We start from the raw sequence: 21861 nt of genomic DNA, 5'->3' as shown, positions 1-21861 counted from the left end.
GAGGCAAAGGGCAACTCGGAAATGGTTTATTGCTACCTGCTCAGTTTTTGGTTTCGTAATTTGGTTTTCCTGTTCTCTCTTGATAACGTTTTCTTACCAAGGTCTTGCACATTTACTCTTAAACTCTTTCAAGCTGCGAGGCCACGAATTCCGGAAGTCACGTTGGATTTTTGCGTTTGACCGCTGTCGAATCGTAACAATCTGGAGACCTATTAACGTCGTAGCTTCTTAGAGATAAAAGTGTGACGCTCGTAATTCGTAGTCAAAGACCGCTGACTGACTCTGAGACATTGTAATAAAGAGAAGAACAGAAATGCTTCAGGACTTTCAGGCCATTTGTACATGACCATTTATATCAATGAGTTTCTCCCTTTCTTTGCCATCAAGTATTTTCTCAGGCAAGTAAAAACTAACGATAGAATGTTCCGACCTTTCGGCGACCTCATGACGCCATTATTAAGGAATGAATAAAATAGCGAGTTCAAAAGAGTTAAGGCCTGCAGATTTACATAAATGAAGTTAATTTAAATAAATTCTTAAGCGCAGATCGAATCTGTTTGTACATTCAAACGTAGTCTTAAGGGCCCATTAACTGATCTTTCAAGACTGCTAAGGAAAATTTATTCGCATGTAACGTCATCATTTTTAGTAAGTTCAGAGTTATTTCATGTGTTTTAACTTTTTCATGATCAGTAACCCTAGTGATGACGTCATCAGGCACGCCCATGGTCATGTGACTAATACTGAAAAGACGCAAAGGCTCCCAGGGAAATTAGTTTATCGGGATTTTTTTCATTGATTTAATATTTTAATTTAAATCCTCATTACGCTATGCATAGATTTTGTTTCATTTCTAATCAGAATTTTTCTAATCATTTCTATCAGAATTTTGAGAGAATTTCAAAATATTGAACAATTCGTTGTTTTCTGAAAAAAGCATGATTTCGAAAAAGGAATGCATATCTATGTTTCCAACGTTGGCTTTAATCGAAATTCGTCGAAAAAGGCGGGATTTAATGAAAAACTGTGTTCCTTTAGCATTTAAAGAAACCGGAAGTAAGCCCGATATATATTGGAAGTTACCCCATCAGCGCGTGCGCAATATACACTACCAGCGCACTTCGGTAAGATCAAACAAAGCCACACGGAGTTAGTTTTTCTCTTTCTATTGCTCTTGTTTTTTCTGTCTTTCTCTAATATTGTCTTTGCTTGTTTTTTTTGTTTTTTACTTTGCATGTTGTGAAACACAAAGAAAAACATCCAAAATCTAAGCGAATTTGGGAAGTTGTTGAGTTGTTTTTATTTTTCGCGGTCAGGCTGACGTAAGTAACTGGAAGTGAAATTTGACCTTCTAAGCAACGCGTGCTAGCGCGCGCTTAAATCGGTTAAACAGTCAAATTTACTCCTGCATATTCTCAACACTTTGAGGTCCTCAGGGATTGCGCCCGCGTGGTCTTTATCGTAATGTTTACGGACAGAAGATGACGTGCCGTTATGGCCAACTACGCGTGCATACAGATATCCACGAGTATAACCAACATAGCTACCTGTATCGCACAGGTTATATTGAAAACGGTAAACTACAAACTGTTGATTACCTCTCTGTGGTTTAGTCTCGCATTCTTGGAGGTTCAGGCCAATTTTGCGACTGGATTGTGGTTTGGAGCTTGAGACTAAGGTCTTTCAACTGAGTCTTAACGATGTCAGCGGAATCCTGATCCTTAAAAGGCATGACTATCCGGGTCACGTCATTTTCCGCCATTACTGACGAAGCGTTAATGGTGGAGTTGATGAGGTGTAGTGGGTACTCTAGGTGTGAAAACACAGACTTTAAACGCTCACACTCATCTAAAAAATAAATCCAAGACGAGGATAAACGTGCGCACGATCAAGCATAGTTGTTAATAAGCTTTGTTTGTACCGATTGTCGACATGACTCTGGTAATGGAGAAGTAAACCGGTATTGCTAGGCTTCACGTAAACCCATCCTTTTCGATTTCCATGGTAAAGTTTACAACTGGGTGGGCGTGGTTGAGGGTATTAAGGAAGTCCGTAGCTGTAATAATATCGAGCATAACCGTGCGAGTATCGTCAACAAATCTGCGGGAATAAGTGGCCCATCAGGCCGGAGCTTATCCCGGTTTCTGTAGCATGAAGCGACTATGAGTATTTCTACTCCTCCCTGGATGGGATGCTAGTCCATCGCAGGGTTACTCCTAACATTAAGTTCGCCCGTACCCATTTGTACACCTGGGTGGAGAGAGTCACTGTGAGAGTAAAGAACACAGCGCAATGTCCCTGGCCAGGCCTCGAATCCAGACCGCTCGATTCTGAGACGTACGCACTAACCATGAGGCCACCGCGCCTCCCTCACACCACATTGTAGCACAAAGCATAAAGCGTCTTAAAATTGTTACGATCGTAAACGTACAAACAAATAAAATTCAAACATATAATCAAACGATCAATAGTAATTTGTCTCGTATATCAAAACGGGAGGGTAAGCACTGCACCAACGCCGTGCTGATAAAATAATCAATGGGTCCCATTAATTGTATAATTATTGTTGTAAACGGTAACTGTCTGAGATTCAGTATTCTATTTTTATTATTTACTGAAAAAGCGATGAGTCGAATCGAATTCAGTTTGTATCGAATCGACTTGCGACATGCATCTAATCGACTTCGACTTGTATCGAAACCACCGGACACCAACCTTTTCCAACATGCCGATACTGTCTTGGTGGATATCGATTATTAAATAGTTTTCGTAAGAATTAACAACTTGGTAGTCCAGCATGTACAGGAAAATTGCTAGTTCTAGTCCAGCTCCGTCGTTTGAGATGTTACACCTGAGGTTCTTAAGGTACGTTAGTATTCGTTCTCTGAATAACTGTCGATATTTTCATATTTATACTCCAAATTCATAGCATTGTTTTTGCTCTCTTCATCATCTCTCATATCAAATTCCTCGTCTGAATGGCTCTTTTTTTTTGGAAGTCTGTTAAAAGTTAATAAATAACTACAGGCATAAATAAGTTCACCTTCATGCACGAAGTATGTATTTGCAGAGAAGTTCTGCTGGTCGGATAAGTTGTTCTTGGGTGATTCGTTAACAACTATAGTAACAAAATTGAATAAAGCAAGGTGAACAATCATGGCAAGTTGATTTATTTTTTAAAAACATTCGGGTTTTGTGTTATAGTTAACGGGCTTAAGCAGATTACCGTAGCTGAACAAAGGCACGCAAGACGTGTAAGAGTAATTTTTTTTGTGTGAACTAAAAGTCTCGGAGATAGGAGCATTCATGGAACTGTTTACAGTAATGATTTGGTTAATTTGACAAGTTATTTTGGTTGCGATGTACAGCAAGAAAGAAACTGGGAATTTATGATGTACATACGATGTTACATCGGTAATGGTAAGATAACTAAATAGTAAGCCATAAAATGTTTGACTGAACAAACTACAGTAATCTGACACGTCTCCGGATTAATGTAGATACCCTCTTATTTTCTAACAGGCAATTTGATTCGTTCTTTGATGCAACCCACACTGTGATTGGTGTGACATGCGCACATGCATAACTCCCTCACTCACCGATCACATAGCCCTTCAAACCCCCAAGAGGAATTTTTGCTCAAAAATACTCAAGTTAAGGGAACTTTTCGCATTTTATGAGTCGTAAGTTTACCCTTTTTACACAACAGAACGCAACCAAACCTCTCTGACACGTTGAAAGTCTGATTTAATTAAATTACACTTTAACTTGGTGCCACGCAGTCTTCAAAGAACATTTGAACAGTTTTCATACTTTTTACCTTTAAAAATATCGGACTGAAAAGAATGTCATAAAATGCCCATCAAATAAAAATATTGAACTGCTGCTGCAGAGACGTAAAAACCGTCCAGACATGAATGCTTCTTTTTTGTTTAATATCCTGGGAACAATAGCCGATGACTTGTCGGATCTAATTGAATTTACTCCCATATAAAAAAACAAAAGTGTTAAGTTACCATTTGTAACTAAAGATAGCAAACATCTCGTGGGAACAAGTGGTGACGATTCGTCAGCTCTAATTGAATTTACTCCCGTGTGAAAAACAAGAGAGTCAAATTACCCTTCGTAACTAAAAAGTAAAAATGTCTCGTTATATTTGCATGCAACAAGAACAAAACAATCGTTACCTGCACTTACTATTGTAAACGTTAGAACTATTTCAAATCTAAATAGTCTCGCTCCTTTAAAACATGTCCTAAGAACTAGAAGCAGCGATTCGTGAACTCTAATTGAATTTACTCCTTGTGAAAAACAAAAGTATCAAGTTACTTTTGTAACTGAAAATAACATAGGCACGCAAGGCGTGCAAGAGTTATTTTTTGTGAAGTGTCGGAGATAGGAGCATTCATTGAGCTGTTTACAGTTATGATTTGGTTAATTTGACAAGTTTTTTTTGGGTTGCGATGTACAGCAAGAAAGAAACTCGGAATTTATGATGTACATGCGATGTTACATCGCTCATGGTAAGATAACTGAAAAGTAAGCCATAAAATGTTTGACTGAACAAACTACAGTAATCTGACACTTCTCCAAATTAATGTAGATACCATCTTATTTTCTAACAGGCAATTTGATTCGTTCTTTGATACAACCCACACTGTGATTGGTGTGACATGCGCACATGCATAACTCCCTCACTCACCGATCACATAGCCCTTCAAACCCCCAAGAGGAATTTTTGCTCAAAAATATTCAAGTTAAATAAGAGACCTTTTCGCATTTTATACGAGTCGTACGTTTACCCTTTTCACACAACACAAGACAACACAACTTGTCCGAAAATAGAAAGAAAGAGGAAAAAAACCTGTATGACACGTTGAAAGTCTGATTTAATTAAATTGCACTTTAACTTGGTGCCACGCAGTCTTCAAAGAACATTTGAGCAGTTTTCAAACTTTTTACCTTTAAAAACATCGGACTGAAATGAATGTCATCAAATAAAACTATTAAACTGCTACTGCAGTGACGTAAAAACCGTTCAGAAATGAATGCTTCTTTTTTGTTTAATAACCTGGAAACAATAGCCGATAACTTGTCAGTTCTAATTGAATTTACTCCCATACAAAAAGACAAAAGTGTTAAGTTACCATTTGTAACTAAAAATAGCAAACATCTAGTGGGAAAGAGTGGTGACGATTCGTGAGCTCTAATTGAATTTACTTCCTTGTGAAAAAAAAGGTGTCCAATTACCCTTTGTAACTAAAAAATAAAATATCTCGTTATATTTGCATGCAACAAGAACAAAACAATCGTTGCCTACACTTACTATTGTAAACGTAGAACTCTTTCAGATCTAAATAGTCTCGTCTCCTCTAAAACATCCTAAGAACTAGAAGCGACGATTCGTGACATCTAATTGAATTTACTCCTTGTGAAAAACAAAAGTATCAAGTTACCTTTGTAACTAAAAATGAAAATATCTCGTTCCATTTGCATACTACTAACTCACGAACTGTTTCAAACCTCGAGGCTCATCTCGTTCATAACTGAAATCCTCAGCAAAACCTACAGAACATGTCGAAGTAAACCCAATATATGAGTACTTCCTCCTCTTTTATAGAAGAATAAATATGGCCGTTCTGAACTCTATCGCGAGGATCAAATCTTCTCACATACCATTTACCTTTACAACAAGAAATTTGATTGGCTGTTTATAGCAGATCCAATATGATTGGTGTGACATACATACATCTCTCACTCACTCACTCACTCACTCACTCACTCACTCACTTACTCACTCACTCACTTACTCACTCACTCACTCACTCATCCATTGACGCGTCCATAACATACCCGACGCGCCGACTAAGAGGTATTTTTTTTTACAAAAAAATAACTCAAAAACAAGCGTTAAGTTACCATTTGTAACTAACAATAGCAATATCTTGTTTTGTTTGTTGAAACATTTCATGGGAACAAGTGGTGACGATTTGTCAGCTCTAATTGAATTTACTCCCTTGTGAAAAACAAAAGTGTCAAGTTACCATTTGTAACTGAAAATAGCAAACATCTCGTGGGAACAAGTGGTGACGATTTGTCAGCTCTAACTGAATTTACTCCTTGTGAAAAACAAAAGTATCAAGTTGCCCTTTGTAACTAAAAATAAAAATATCTTGTGCAATTTGCATAGCCGCTAACTCATGAACTGCTTCAAAACTCAAGACTCATCTCGTTCATAACTAGCCACTATTACACTGAACATTATGCACTCTAAAACAACCCAGTGTATGTATCTAACTATCACACTCCGCTCCAAACCGGACTAAAAATCCCAAACCGGTAACATACACGTCAGTCTTTATTTTTCAATTTCCAAAGTCCTTGTGTTTAATACAATAAAACGCCCAAGACTTCATATACCTCACTAAAGTTATCATGAACGAAAACAATTTCCTTTTTCTCCTACTGCAATTCGTGCTAGCTATTAATGTGAAAAAGCGAAAACCCTGATAACATTGAAGAGAAAAGATTTAGTTTCATTTCAAACGTATCTTCTCATTCCAATGGTAAACAAGAACCATTATAATTGTGAAATCGTCACAGAATAATATCTTTTTGTTCTGTTGACCGAATTAATTATAGTCTCTTCGCTTTTCACAGTGAAACTTGTCAATGGATGCTGACATTGACTACACGCCCGGAACACTTACTATGAACTCTGCAGCAATATTTAGGTTTCAATACAACATGCAAACGATTTGAACCTGGTCGCAACCTCATCAAATTCCCAGTAGTGCATTCCGCTCCCCTAAAATACAATTGTTCTTATCATTCAAATCTTAAACCTAGTAGCATAGCGGCTAAGACTCATTTAATTGAAAACTTTATCTAATGGGAAAAGCTCACCCTTGATTGCATGCTCGTAGTTATATGCCAAACACTATGTTTCTTTGACTGATTATCCAATTGCAAATGTTAATCAAACCCGCTCACAAAATCCTCGCCTCAGAAGATGTCGAAATAAGCCCCATACATGAATAATTCCTCCTCTTTTATAGAAGAATAAATATGGCCGTTCTAAACTGTATCAGGATCAAATCTCCTCACATACTATTTACCTTCACAACAAGAAATTTGATTGGCTGTTTATAGTTGATCCAATCTGATTGGTGTGACATACATACATCTCTCACTCACTCACTCACCCATTGACCCGTAACATACCCGACGCGCCGACTAAGAGGTATTTTTTTTTTTTACAAAAAAATAACTCAAAAATCTAGTAGACGGGAAAGAATTTTTTCAAGGAAAGGAAAACGGTTTTACAGCACGGAGAACAAAATCACTAAATAAAGTTGAGGATAAAGTTCTCCATTTTTTTAGTACTCTTCAGTTCTTTTTGTAAAAATGTTGTGCGTGACTGGATTTCGTAATTATGATTTGGAAATACAAAAGCCGGATAGCTGTGAAATTACGAGTTTCCGCTATCATAACCGCAGGAATGAATGCCAAATTTTTAACATTATTAGTATCTTGGTTTATCATAATGGATAACATTTCCTTTATTAAGATAGAAATGCTTTCGCTGTCGATTATGTCCGTGAGACACGGAAGGGTCTCCTTAAGATGTCTTCAGTGGCAAACGTGTTATGAGATTTTACACGGAAGTCAAGAAACAAAACACCTCTATTTGTCCAAATTTTTGTCAGCCCGGCTCAAGCTCTGATTAATATATAATTTCCTCTTACAGTTTCAAATCAGTGTCAAGCAGACAAGTTTTGAGAATAAAGAAAATCATGAACTTGAGGTTACTGTCTTGATATACCGTCATATTCTTACAACTATAAACATCAGTGCAAGAAGCCTTGTTGAGAAGAAGCGATGGATAAACGGACCCGCGTTGTTGTGGGAGAACAGTGAAGGCTGGAGAAGCTCTGATCCACAGTATGAACATCTCGAGCTATCACCTGACAATAAAGAAGTCAAGAAAAGCTCTGTTTTCCCAAGAGCAGGGAATGAAGTTCCAGCATCCTTGCTACAACGACTAGATTATTCCTCAGTTTTGTTCCTTGCAAAGATAGCAATAGCTGTCTGCCGCAGATACCTAAAGGTACTCCGAGAGAGAGAGAGAGAGAGAGAGAGAGAGAGAGATCAAGGAAAGGGATTCACTTGGAAGATGTGAAAACCTCCGCAATTTAGAAGTACCAGCCGCTTTGAATAGAAGAACTGAAGAAAGCTCAGCGTGAAATCGTAAAGCAAATACAAAGACAATGAGATCAAGGCGCTTGAGACCCCTAGGTCGAACCAAAAAAATACAGAAAAGGCTGATGAAGCAAGAAAGCGAAGTCAAGTCGTGAAACAAGCAAGCAATCTATACCGCCTTGATCCTTTCTAGATAGACATGGGGTTCTAAGAGTGGGTGGGAGAATTCAGCGAGCCAGCTTACCTGGAGATATAAAGAACATTAACCCGGTCATTCTTCCAAGAAGAGGACACGTCACCGAGCTCGTGATAAAGGATTTTCACGAAAAGACTCAGCACCAAGGAAGAGTTACCCTCAACGAAATTCGCTCCTCCGGCTGTTGTACCACTGGATGTAGCGGTGCTGTTTCAACCTACATAAAGAATTGCGTTACCTGCCAACGACTGCGAGCGAAGGCACAAGAGCAAAAAATGGCTGACCTTCCCGAAGAAAGACTAGAACCATCCCCTCCGTTTAGTTATTGCGGTGTCCATCTCTTCGACCCATGGTACGTTAAGGAAGGCCGCAAGGAACTAAAAAGATACGGCGTAGTTTTTACATGCCTGGCCTCCAGGGCCGTTCATTTAGGAGTCTGTCATACATTGGAAACGACTCATTTCTAAACGCACTGCGACGATTCCTCTGTAGGTGCGGTCCTATACGCCAACTTCAAGCAGAAGTTAGAAGTTAGAAGCGTCCTCTCCGCACTCTTGGAAAAGAACGGGAGCCAGCTGAACGACGAAGCACTAAGGACTTTTATGTGTGAAGCTGAAGCAGTAATAAACAGCCGTCCACTCACTACTAACACTAACTACTCACAACAACACGTCGCCTGTTTCTCTAGAGGCCTTGACCCCAAATCATCTCCTTACCACGAAGACTAACATCGTTCTTCCACCCCGCGGAGCCTTCCAAGACGCTGACCAGTACTCCAAGAAACAATGGCGGCGCGGTCAGCATTTAACGAACGAGTTCTGGACTCGATGGAGGAAAGAATTTCTCCATGCTCTACAAGAACGGCAGATATAGGTGCGCCCAAGACGAGACTTGGAGATGTCGTTATCATTAAAGACGATAATACCCCCCATAACCAGTGGAAACTAGCTCGTGTGGCTGAGCCTCGAAAGGGAAATGATGGGCTAGGGATGTAAGCTAGAGAGATCGCCATCTCTCTAGCAGTGGCAGACGAAGAAAACCAGTGTCTTTCCTAGAGCGCCCAATCCACAAGCTTGTCCTCCTAGTTCCGAATAACACAGAAGGAAGACCGGGTGTCCCCGACTAGGAGCCAATCCCGCAAGGCTGAACAGATTCCAGTGATACCAAGTGAAGCTGATGCTGACAGAAGCAGATGTGGAATGGACACTTTATTTTAGTTTTTTTTTCCTTTAGTTTGGATATTTCATAGCTAAGCATTCTAGGAGACGCCTATTTTTATAAATTGATCTTACAATTTAGGGGAGCCATGTAACCGCTGCCATATAGGCGCAGTTAAGTATCTATCATCAAATTTCGTTCCGTGATTTACAGAATATCACGTGGGATATATTTCTTTACAAGGACCAGTTTATAGCACAGTAGAATGAGATCAGCAACGCGTGTGATCGAAGAATCAGAAATCCCTAAAGAAGTTATCAAGACATAAGATAGGATTTAACCCGGAAACGTTGGTGAGTAAGTCTATTTCATCAGCATTTAATTTCAGCTTGTTTCAGTTATGTTTGTTTCTATTATTGTACATAGCTAGTTTGTCTTTCTCATCTCGCGTGTAGAACCACTTACCCGCTGTTAGTAATTTAGCTTTATGTAATTGTAATTTTAGTCGACCACATCGTTATTAGATCAAGGAAATAAATCCAAAATAGTGACAAAGCCTGGGTCATTTTCCTCGGTGGTATAGTGGTGTGCGTTTTTTAAGAACAAGTTTCCGTGACAAGGCTTTACTCGTGGCAGAGTTCGGGTATAGCCACCTACAGTCAACAACGATAAAACAAAGGTACCGGATGAATTTATTATTCGTTGAGTTTCGCTTGTTTGTTTTACTGCCGAACTCGATGAGTGAATTGATTCACAATCGTAAGCTAATTGATTCACAATCGTAATGTACATATAAGCTTATTAGAGAGCTTACGAATCGACGACTCCTTTCACGGCCACGACTTTTAGTGACGTCATGTTCTGGGTCGGCGTCGCGCACAATTTGGCGCCAAAATTTGATTACGATACCAAGACCGTGTTTGTGTACCCTGGACCCAGAGGTTTTTCTTGATTATTCTCATCTCATGCGGAACCTGGGACCAGGGTAGTGTTTGTGCCTTTTTGGGAAGAAATTAATTTTTTCTTCCAGGAAACAACGCTTGTTTGTGAAGTACTATATCACTTAGGGAAACTGGAAGAGACCGAAGGGAGATGCCAAAGTTAAGAGAGACGAGAAACTGCATTGCATATGCGTACTATGTACTTATTGACTGAGTGGGAGGGCCGGACGGGAAAATATTTGGCTCGAGGTCAGGACGTACGGACCGAGCGCAGCGAGGTCCATGCGTCCTGACCGAGAGACAAATATTTTCCCGTCCGGCCCGACCTTACTCAGTCAATAAGCATTTTATCATATGACCACTTAACGGTTGAACCTAAATAGGACGCGATTACATAACATCAGACGGCCGTGCGGAAAAACTACAGAAAAGATTCTACCATGAAAACTCATTGTCGTTTATTTCTTCGCGTCGAACAAGAAACTCACAATTCATCGAAAAACACGACTCATTTTCTCACATTTGTTTTTCAATGTAAGTCTACAATTACAATTCATGCCAAAAAGCCAACAGAAAGTTGACATAAAGCTGTCAAAGATATGTCAAAACCATCAAAAACTTAACGAGTGACAAAAGTTGGCTTCACGCTTCAGTGAAATTGTTCACAAATCTTCTTCATCTGAAGACTTAAGAAAACGTCGGCGTCGTTTCAAGCTATTTGTCTACCTCTTGGATTCTCTTGAACAAGGAAGAACCAGCAACTGAATATTAATGACACCGATGTTAGCTCCCGCAAACAGTACCTGGGTTTGCTGACTTCTGCTGGCTTTGCTATGTAGTGGAAATTCAAGCGAGTATTATTATCTGGATGAATTTTACGGTAATGAACTTGTGTTCGTACTCAGTTTTGTTTCTTCAAACAACACTGATGTAGAAACTGCAGAGCAATATATCCTACTGTGCACAAGGTATGTTTGTGATTTCTCTTCTCCTAACTCTGGAAACTCGAAGAAAAAATTTATATCATACTTTGTTTTCTTCGCGACTTGCCGGTTTTCTTGCTGTTGACCTACGATGAATTCTTTGATGCTTTCCACTGAAAGAAGTTTCGCCTCAAGACTGTTTGCTTATTCCAAAGGTTAATTATCGGACAATTTATTCGGAAAAGTTGTTTTCTTGACCGCCCGTTTGCTTGTTGTTGGCTTCTGAGAAAGTTGTGAACTTCTTTAGTTGTGAGGACTGTTGACTTTCTTTCTGTGCTTTCGGAGTGAGTTGGCGACTGAAGTAGTTCTGCATCGGACAGTTCGCCTGAATAGTAAACTTCGCTCTCACAATGTTTACTTTCATCTCTCATTTTGAAAAGAACAAAATTTTGCAGCGACAAAGTTGTTTTGTCATTAACTCGCATCGAGTTTCTAGTAGGGCCGTACGCATTTCTAGTAGGGCCGCACGTGTTTTTCCGGCCCTATCACTTCGACGCGTACGGCCCTCATACGGGACCTTTTTTCTTATGGTTTTCCACGGAAATTGCGCGCGGGGCCGTACGGGTCATATGATAAAGAAAAGTATTTATCAATCACAGAGAGATTGTCTTGTTGTATGATGCTAATAGGTCAAAAAACCCGATTTTCCGTACGGTATTGGGATTATGAAAGATTTGAGTTAGACGAGTTGACAAATGCTGGATGCAACGCCAAATTTCGCTTCTATAAAAATGACATATAAAAATTTGCAGATGCACTTCAGTTACCAGATGAGTTCGTGACGTAGGTAGAATGGTTTGGTTGTCGAATCGATTCCTTTTTTCTGTATTTACCTAAAAAGATTTTTATATCCTCGCCGGTATAATGATATGGTTTTTCACCTTGCAATACCAGTCCCAGAGATCGCATTATAACAAATCACATGATTGACTGGATTTGCAATCGATGGAATCACTCGCTGACTGCCTACAATCATAACCTGCTTTCTTTAGCAAACCTTACGCTATATGCTGATGCTGTACATCAGTCACGCGCAGCATTAGACAATTGTTGGGGTTTCATCGACGGAACTGTTCGGCCATGTGTCAATCAAAGAGTTCTCTACAACAGACCCCCTCCCCCGCCCTGCGTGCGCACGTGCAAGGACCTTTAAGGGGTACAGCTCTAACCCAAGATGAAAAAGACTACAATACAGCCATGAATGCTGCACGTACTGCTGTTGAATGGGTAAAATTGGTTTAAGTGCAGTGGGGAAAATGTACATAGATTGTGCCTTGATTCAGAACGCTCATACTACTTTGTACCAGTCTACTAGCTCCGAGTACTTTGGCATCAATCCACCGCTTCTAGATAATTATTTCATTTAATCATATAGTTTCAACTTCTGTTATTTTTGTATCAATGTGGAACTCAACAGCATTAAAAGAAGAATTTTGTTTTAACTTTTCATTAAATAGTAAATAGAGATTATCCATATGGAGAAAGGGGTATCCCATTACTAAAAAATGTAACCATGTAACCATGAACTTAACTACGCCCATAAAAACTCCTGACTAAATTAGTCCAACATAACATCAATTTCTCTTCTTCAAAAGTTTAACAGGGCATGTTGCATGAACATCTGAAGCATCGTTTGAAATTGCTCTTGCTGATTCTTCAGTCATTTGCTGAAGCATATAAGGGTTTGTTGGCTGCTGCACTTTTCTCCTGTGCCATTCTAAATTCAAGCTCTTGCTTTTTCAGTTCGCAATATCTATCTGATGCCTCTCTCAAGTATTTAAGAGGGTCGTTTCCATGGTGTATCCTTTTCTTTTTTGGCAGATCAGAGCCAGCTCTTTTCTTTGTTTCTGATCGACGTTCCACATGTTCCATTGCCTTATTTCTCGTGTCCTTGTCCTTTGCCGCCTTATCCCGAGGTTCTTCTGAGGCCTTCTCTGACGCCCCCTCCTGATCTTCTTTTTGTTCCAAGTAATCTTCCATTTTTTGATCGAGTTCTGTCTTTCCTGGAGAAATCCCAGAAGTATTTTTCTCAGATCTTTCCTTCTTTTTAAAATCCCACAGACGTTTGAGACACGCTAAAGGACGGCTTTTTCAAATGATTAAGACTCTCAGCAATTCGATCTAGGCACTGGCCCGCTCCCTGCCTTATATTTCCATAATTCGAACAACATTATTTCCCTTTCCAGCATTACATCATGCTCTCCATGCTCTACACTCCATTTCATCTGAGAATTTCTTTAACAAAACGAGTTACATTCGTGAGATGTACCAATGTCATAAACTTGTCCTACATCATTTAAAAAGGCAAATCAGCTCTGGAATAGATCAAATTTGCTTTAATTTAGCACAGCATATATAAACAGTTTCTTGTCCACAAGCAAGTGTAAACAATAAATTTGCTGGAAAGAGCCCTCTCTTTGGCCTAACAAAATTGTGAAGTAATAATTTAGTTTGGATTTCTTTTGTTTACAAGTACAACGGAATATTCACTACATTAACATTGACTGCAACTGTACAAATTTAAGATTAAGCTTTTGCAGTGAAATGGCTTAAATAATGAAGATGTAGGCAAGACTTAAGAGTCTGGAATTTCTTTTAACTGGTTTTAGGATATCTAAATTCGGTCTGAATTAAATAAGTTAAGTAAAGTGTCTGCTGACGTCAAAACAAAATAACTACAGTTGAAAAGCTGCGCATATCATCGTTCAAATACATACCTTTGCCTTATTTGACCGATAGCTGCGGGAATAATTTATAAAAACTGCACATGTAGACATGGTGTGAAGTTGAGCTTGGATACATTACTTTACTCGGGCTATTTACCGTTATTAGGCCCCAAAAGAAAGCTGAAAATGCCACCCCAATTTTCATTTCGTTCATGCAATTACACTTGATATGCTGGGAAACCTCAATAAAGAGATGAATAACCAAAAAAACCCATAGTTATCATAACCTTGTACTTGTTGCCGTAGCCAAAGCTAAAACTTCGTCTGCCATTTCCAGCGTCTTCAACTGTTAGAAAAAAAAAAAAAAGAAAACTCAGACTTCAGAAAGCAATAATCTACCTTAGACGTAAAATGGCACAGAAAAAGGTCACAACAAACCTAAGTCGCAAAACTCTGACGACAACTTGAAAACACTCTGGTTGCCGTCGTCGCCGGCCACGCGACGATGCTCAATCTTGCGAAACACCCTTTTGCGCATGCGTAGTAGGGCTTTCCGCTGTACAGACATCGTCGTCGTGAAAGAAGTCATCGATTCGTAAACTCCCTATTGTTAAAACTACGGCTGCATACGTGTATGCAAACGAACAATTGCGTTTGTGTTTTCATGCTTTAGTCCGTTATTTTGAAGTCCTTGATATTCACCTCTGAAAATTGTACTAAAACAATTATTCGCCTCAGGCTCAGTGAATATTTACCAATGTTCACTTCGGTGGCTGAACACAGTTTTTTGATTCCTGTGTTTCATTTACCTTTTTTCGCTAAAACTCTTGATCCTTTGGTCGCCAAAAATGGCAACACGCTTGTTAACAACACAATCTTCTGTTTTTTGATAGTTAAGCTGGCGTGTCTGACGTTGCCATGGAAGCATGAAATATTAACAGGGCTTTAAAATCGGGCTGGTTTATTTGCAGAAATCTAGTTATTAAATTCTCTTTATAATTTACATGCAACAAGCATGTAACAATGCTCAGAAGTTAACACTATTTTATTAGTGGAATTCTACTAGTATACTAATGCAAATGCTGCCATCTGATTGGCTGAGCTACTCGTACACTATCAGCCATTAGAGTGCAGTGACTGTCAGTCGTCCATAAAATGCAACGTTTTCATCGTTTTCCTGAAGTTTTGGAAGAAAGTTTAGATGTAAATGGATAATTAAATTTCTGAGAAGACTAAAAGAAGGGCATCAACGAAATAGTTGATTCGGCCTTCGGGCTCATCAACTATCACCTCATAGAAATCTTGAGCTCATAATCTAATAGTTAAATAGTAATTTAACGAAGATATCTATAATTATCCCCATAAGCGTACGAGATGGGGGGGGGGGGGGGGGCGAGGGGCAAAACGCCCATGATTCGGGCAACGACACTCAAGAGAAAACATTACAAAATAATGCTGTTGATGTGATTTTCAAAACCCGCATAAAGAGTTTCTACTTTTATGAAGTTCTGTGTGGTTAGACACCCGATTGGGTATCTTTAGGCCGCCAAGTGGTTTCTTCAGTGGTTTGGTCCCTGAAGTAGTACCGTGTGCGTACCGTATAAAGTGTACCATTTGTATCTGCTGCTGATCTTAAGTATCGTTGGCGCACCGAAGACGCCGTGGTAGTCAGTCGGGACGAAACGGGACAGCGTTTTCGGCCTTTACTTTTAGATTTTAAGCCTTGTAAGCTACTTTTCTCTGACATTTGCCTTGCAATAAAAGGACTTAAACTGAAATGTTATGAGGGACCTGGGGTTTTCTGTTAGCTACAAGTTGGCTTAATGTGTATCGTGGAAATCCTTAATAAGGATATTATTTCCTTTCCCAATTTTCCATCAACAAAACAAGGACACGAATCAAAGCGAACGAGGACCAAGACTTTTTTTCTTGTGGTGGCTCTGAAAGAGCCGTTTGGAATGTCTTAACAATATGGTGTTTTAATTTCTTTCTTGAATTTTTCTTTGGAGGTGTTCCTCTAGTACGTCCATGTTGTTAACCATCTTATTTACGTGGCTTTTGAATTCATAGAAGGCTTGCAGTGCACGCTGCAAGTCTGCTGTGGCCGAGACTATCACGAACGACTTCTTGCAATGCCTCATGTTGTTCTTTGAACGTCTCGTGTATGTAGAGACGTTCGTCTCGAATATATGATTGCTTCTGTAACACACCCAAACGGTCCATCTTCAAACGCAAATGCCAATGTTTCTGATCAGCCCATCGCTGAACGAACGCCATGAATAGAAGGACTTTTTCTCTTAATAAGTTTTAGATTTTACTCGATGGAGACTGTTGATAGAGAGGTCATTGAGTATGCAAGCTTTCAATAGAACTATCTTTGTGAACATTTTTGTTTTTCTCCCAATTTGAGTGCGTCTGCATCCCGATTTCAACACTCACGCATTCGGGCATTGGGTAATTTTTTCGGGTAAAAAGGTCACCGCCCCCCCCCCCCCTGCAGACAGTCCGAGGGTGCCCGTACGCCTATGATTATCCCTTGTTTAAGGTTCACTGGAATATCTAGAATTTCGTCTGTTAAGGTTCATTTTTTTATTACTCCAGTTACTCGTTCCCTAAAGTATTTTCGTGCCGAGTGTCGTGAAATTCTAAAGAATGGTTCTCGAGAAATAGGCGTAATTCCGAGAAAGCTATTCCGCAGTCAATCACAATTGTTGACTTATTACGCATGCGCTGCACTTAACTGAGTTCTTTCGGTAACAAAAGTAAATCTAAGAATTGTTGGGTTCTTTGCATTGTTACCTTTTCTAACATACCTTTCTAATAAAAGACTAAAACCATCAATACACTGTGTCCAGAGTTAGCGCGGGCATTGAGCAATTAGAATGATCGCTGTATCGACGTCATGTTTGGTTTTTGTAATCCTTGTGCGCGCGCTGAATCGCACTAGTGAGAACGCGCGCGAAAACTGTGTTCGGTCACCTTAAATAACAAATACTTAACCTTCCCTTCCAGGTCTTTCAGATCAACCAAAGAGTGCTGGTGAACTGGAAACAACCAGTCCAGGTATTTTGAATTTTTAATGTTAAATTGAGTCTCACGGTCTTTTCTTCACTGTTTTTCCTGAGAAAGTTGATTGCAATTGTTGCTACAACGAAATGATGGGAGAACGTAAAAGCATGGGAATAGAAAAGCATGGGAATGAAAATTCGAGGATGTAAAAATGGGGAATGATTAGATGGAAAATTAATGTTATTGGGAAAGAATTGTGACGAAATAGCTTTTTCATGACTCAGTCATTTGTATTGACTAGTATTGTTCTTTGCTTGATCAATTACACAGGTTTCATAGTCTCATTACCAGTATCGGAAACTAGTGCAGGTAATTTGAAATTTTATATCAGACTCAACAACAACAGGCTTTATTTGCATATATTCATAAATTGTTTCCGCATTGTAGCGTAAAGCGTAAAGCATTTTAAAATGGCTATGATCGTAAACTTACAAAGAAATAAATAACAAGAACAACAAAAATATAATCAAAAGATTGAAAGTAGTTTGTCTCGCCTATCAAAACAGGAGGATAAGCACTGCACTAACGGCGTGCTAATAAAATAATCAATGGAGTTCATAAATTATACAATTAATGCTCTAACTGTTACTGTCGGAGATTCAGTATTGTATTTTTATTATTCACTGAAAAAACGATAACTAATCGATGACTATTTTCAACAATAAAGTATAGACCTAGTTTCATCTTCGACGTTGCAGGGGCACAAACAGTGCCGTAAAGTGTGCCACGTCAATAAATTTTGTCACATCTACCTATATAAATCTCAGAAGAACAGAACGAACACCTAACAACTGCCGACAAACGCAAATTGTGTCCACTTGTTGGTCAACATAGTTTACAATATTGATAGTTTGTGTTCTAGGAAGAACCGTGTACATTAGTTGGCGGATTCTCGCTCCTATTAGATGCTCTTTCTAGAGGATATTTTATCTACATAAGTTGGTGATTAACGAAGAAACATTTGTCTCACAGGAGCCTGCAGAGATTTCTCCCATCTCCCTCAAACAATTCCTCATTTTGTCAGTCGTGACCAGGAATGCAACGCCATTAGCAGATACCTCTGTCCAACACACGTTTGCAGATGTGTTCTCGTACATGGCGTTACTGGTGTGGGTAAAACAAGCACAGCTATCAAGGTAGCAAACGACCGATTGGACTTCGACAGTTGCACCGTGGTTGTTTATGTCAACTGCAGATATATAAATTCTTTGGACGATTTCGCAGAAAAGTCTCTTCAACAAGTTTACCCTTGTCCTGTCGACAAGCCGATATCAGAGCTGAAAAATCGCCTGAAAAGCCAAGCTTTCTACACTGTGTTGCTGTTGGACAACTTCGAATTTCTGCTGTATTTGGGCGACATTGGGCGAGAAACTCCCCATGAAGGAGCAGTGGCACAAGGGAGGATGACCCCACCATGCGAAGAATCGAAGATCATGAATTTTATCACTGAAACTGTGATGATTTCAAGAAAAGTCAAGTTACTGGTCACCTCATCAGAGAAAATTGTGTTTCCGGACCTAGGGCAGCAAAAGGTTCATCTGGATTGCTTTAAACCAGAAGAGTCATTTCAGCTTTTGCAAAGGGTTGGTAAAGAAAGGGTGGTTGACCAGCAGCTCGCGTACCAGCTATCAGAGATTTGCAGCGGCATTCCCCTCGTTCTGTACACCTTAGCCATGTCACACTCCGACCTGCTTGATCTCGTGGCACGTATGAGCTGCGCACAACCGAGCGATGCATTTGAGTTCTTAAGAAAGATCCAGTCCGTCCCGAAAGAAAAAAAGATTAACGTGTGCCTTGATATTTGCTTTGGCAGACTTAATGAAAAGGAAAAGAGCACCCTCATAATATTAGCACTTCTTAGAGGGCGTTTCACCCTGCGTAGAGCTGAAGAAATATTTCAACCCTTGAAGCTGAGTGAACATCAGCTCACAGATAATGCATTGGAACTGGCAAAGCGATCTCTTTTAGGACAAAACATCGTTAAGGATGTTTGTTTCTTTACTTTTCTCAGAGTCATTCGCGACTACTGCGGAAAGAAGACATCAGATCAGTCAGGTTTTCGTGAAATCTTTGTCAATGCCCGGAATGTGTTCATCAACTACTTTCTTACCTTCCTGACAGACACATTTAAACTGTTCTTGAGCAAGAACGCTTCAGACGCAATCACAGCTTTCCGACAGGACGAAGAGAACATCATGCAACTTATTGGGTGGTGTGACAACGGAGAAATGCCTGCAGAACAAATTGGGAAGTGCATCGATGTCTTCAACGGCGTTGGGGAGCTTCTGGCGAAGATGATTGGAAAGGAGAGATATGAATTTTTTTTCAACTTGTTAAGAAAGAAGTCTGAAGAAATGGAAGATCAAAAGAGATTGAGTGAGTGCCTCACCTCCCTGGGGATCAAACAAGTGTTCCACTGCTCATGTTCGCCAGGTCTGTGTGATGTAGCGGCGGACCGAACCAAGGAATATTTGGTGGAAGCCGACAAAATTCAGAGCAGTCGGAATCTGAACATCAACACAGGAAATAGCCGGGCCCAATGTCTCTCCAAACTTGGTCGATGTCTCGCAAAGGAAGGCAAATTCTCTGAAGGGAAAGTGAAGATTCAGCGGGCTATCGACATTAGAAAAAGACATGGGGAAGAGGGCATCGTCATGCTTGCAGCAACATACAATGATATGGCAGGTACGTTTCATTTATTGTTTATGCATCCTCAGTTTCAGCGAAACACTGTGACAGTAAATAGTCTTGTTCGTCAGCACAGCACGATGATACCAGCCAAGAGTCTAGCCACGGCCAATCGGATTGGGATTCTAACCGACTAACAGTTGGACACGTGAAGTCTATCTAAGAATAGGCTCGAGTTCCGCCGCTCTCTCGAGTCCGGTCTACGTCAGTTCTTCCCCTCCTTTCCCGAACAGTGGCTGGTAATGGAGCCTTATCAGGGGCCGGATCAATTCCTCACTAGTTTTTCCTTGTACTTAACTCAAAGGCATCGAGACAGAGGAATAATAACGTTTTCTTGTAAATTATTTTGATAGTGGCCCTGTCGCTTAAAGGAGACCACCGTGAAGCCATCGCAGTCAGAGAACGTCAGACCCTTCCAGTTTACAGGGAACAACTGGGTGATCATCCTTTCACGGCAACCATCCTCAACAATCTGTCCAATAACTACTATGCTCTTGGTCAATACGACAAAGCTAAGCAGTATTCAGATGAAGCACTGAGGATACGGGAAGAGTTGCTGAAGGATCATCGTGACACGGCCAAGTCTCTGTTTGATCTTGGTATGGTGCAGAAAGAAAGGGGAGAACTCCAGGAAGCAAAAGAATGCCTTGAAAGGTCACAGACCATTCAGGAGAGAGTGCTGGATGACAACACCAAGGATCTTCAACGGTATTTTGGGCTTTTTTTTGTAGCATAGGCGTGCTTCAACATCGATTTTAGCTTAACTCAGAGGCCCAGCATTGGCAAACTTATTGTTTACCAATCACGATGGATTGATCGACAACACTCGAAAGAGCCTGCGTTTGTTTGCAGATTTTAGTAGAAAACGTCGCTATACATGTCAGCTCTATCGATATTCTGGCTCAGTCACGAGGTTATGCTAAGACAATAAGGCTGGGATTCCTTGAGAAGATTTGAATGAGTGTTTATAATCCGGGATCACTCAGATTATTACTGTGTATCAAAGGAACCAAAGAATCCTTGCGAAGAGAAGATTCATTGGTTCCTTTGATGCACCATGACCCGACTGATCTTGGATCATAAAATGGGTCATATATAAATCCTGACCATAATAACGCACCTTTAGAGGGTATGCTCTGGGTTTTTATGGACTTAAATAATTTGCTGCTAATATTTACTTCGACAGCATTTCCCTAAGCTCTGCCTGATATGGTTGTAGGTTGACAAGTCATACAATCTATAAAACTGGTCATACGTCACGAGATAGGACTTGCTGATTATGGAAGGAAGACCGGTTCGTTTTTACGCTTAGGTTTTGAAAGATTACTTGACGGTATTTCAAGAGTATGTGAACGGGCAAGGACAGTGAAGATAAAACATAGAGAAACAAAATACACTATGTAGTACTGATGAAAGGCAAAACAACTGCTTGTTTATAAAATCACAATAAAAATAGTGTCTTACTTGATCTCCTCACACAGAACTAAAGAACAGATTGAAGAAGTGTGCAGCCGTCTTGTCCGCCAACAGTTACTGGAGATCGACTGAGTAAGAGGACACAATCCGAGTTTGTCAATGGTAGATCGATATGGTTGACGTTTTAACCTGATCCCAGCACGAAACCTACCACGAAGAGAAGCTGAGTTGTCTCCCATTCAATGCTTGCTGGGATCAGGCTTTTAAAGCAAAACGTTAGTTGTAGACAACAAAGGATTATCAATAGCTTAAAAGATCGAAGCAACCAAGGTATCGATGACACTTTTACTGGAATTTAATTACCTTACATGTAAATCCAACTAACAACCAAGTACTAAGTGTTTCCTAAAACACTGAATTTAAGTGTTTCATCCCAACGATTTTAGCGGAAAAAATAGGCACCTCTGACATGTTCATCGAACGTTATTAATCAAGTTCTCGCATAGATATTTAGAAATTAATAACTTTAGCTTCCAGTGTGT

The 21861-nt window shown here is 39.9% G+C and overlaps 1 protein-coding gene across 1 annotated transcript; it reads left to right on the top strand.

The window, feature by feature from the left end:
* The first annotated feature begins 17028 nt into the window (after positions 1-17028).
* LOC145464502 (uncharacterized) lies at positions 17029-21454 on the top strand. The gene is made up of 6 exons (XM_081448419.1): positions 17029-17092; positions 17159-17209; positions 17486-17524; positions 18188-19900; positions 20257-20611; positions 21385-21454. The coding sequence occupies exons 1-6, from the start codon at positions 17029-17031 to the stop codon at positions 21449-21451; spliced, it is 2289 nt and encodes a 762-aa protein (XP_081304545.1). The 3' UTR covers positions 21452-21454.
* The last annotated feature ends 407 nt before the right edge of the window (positions 21455-21861 follow it).

This window comes from Orbicella franksi, chromosome 1 (genome assembly GCF_964199315.1).
Source record: "Orbicella franksi chromosome 1, jaOrbFran1.1, whole genome shotgun sequence".
NCBI lineage: Eukaryota > Metazoa > Cnidaria > Anthozoa > Scleractinia > Merulinidae > Orbicella > Orbicella franksi.
This window is presented reverse-complemented; position numbering and strand designations above follow the sequence as displayed.

Excerpts from the sequence above, each read along its gene's own strand:
- LOC145464502 (XM_081448419.1), top strand. The coding sequence starts at position 17,029 with ATGATCGCTGTATCGACGTCATGTTTGGTTTTTGTAATCCTTGTGCGC. Across the intron at positions 17,525-18,187 it reads AGTATCGGAAACTAGTGCAG|GAGCCTGCAGAGATTTCTCC; the intron begins GTAATTTGAAAT and ends TTTGTCTCACAG. Across the intron at positions 19,901-20,256 it reads AACATACAATGATATGGCAG|TGGCCCTGTCGCTTAAAGGA; the intron begins GTACGTTTCATT and ends TTATTTTGATAG.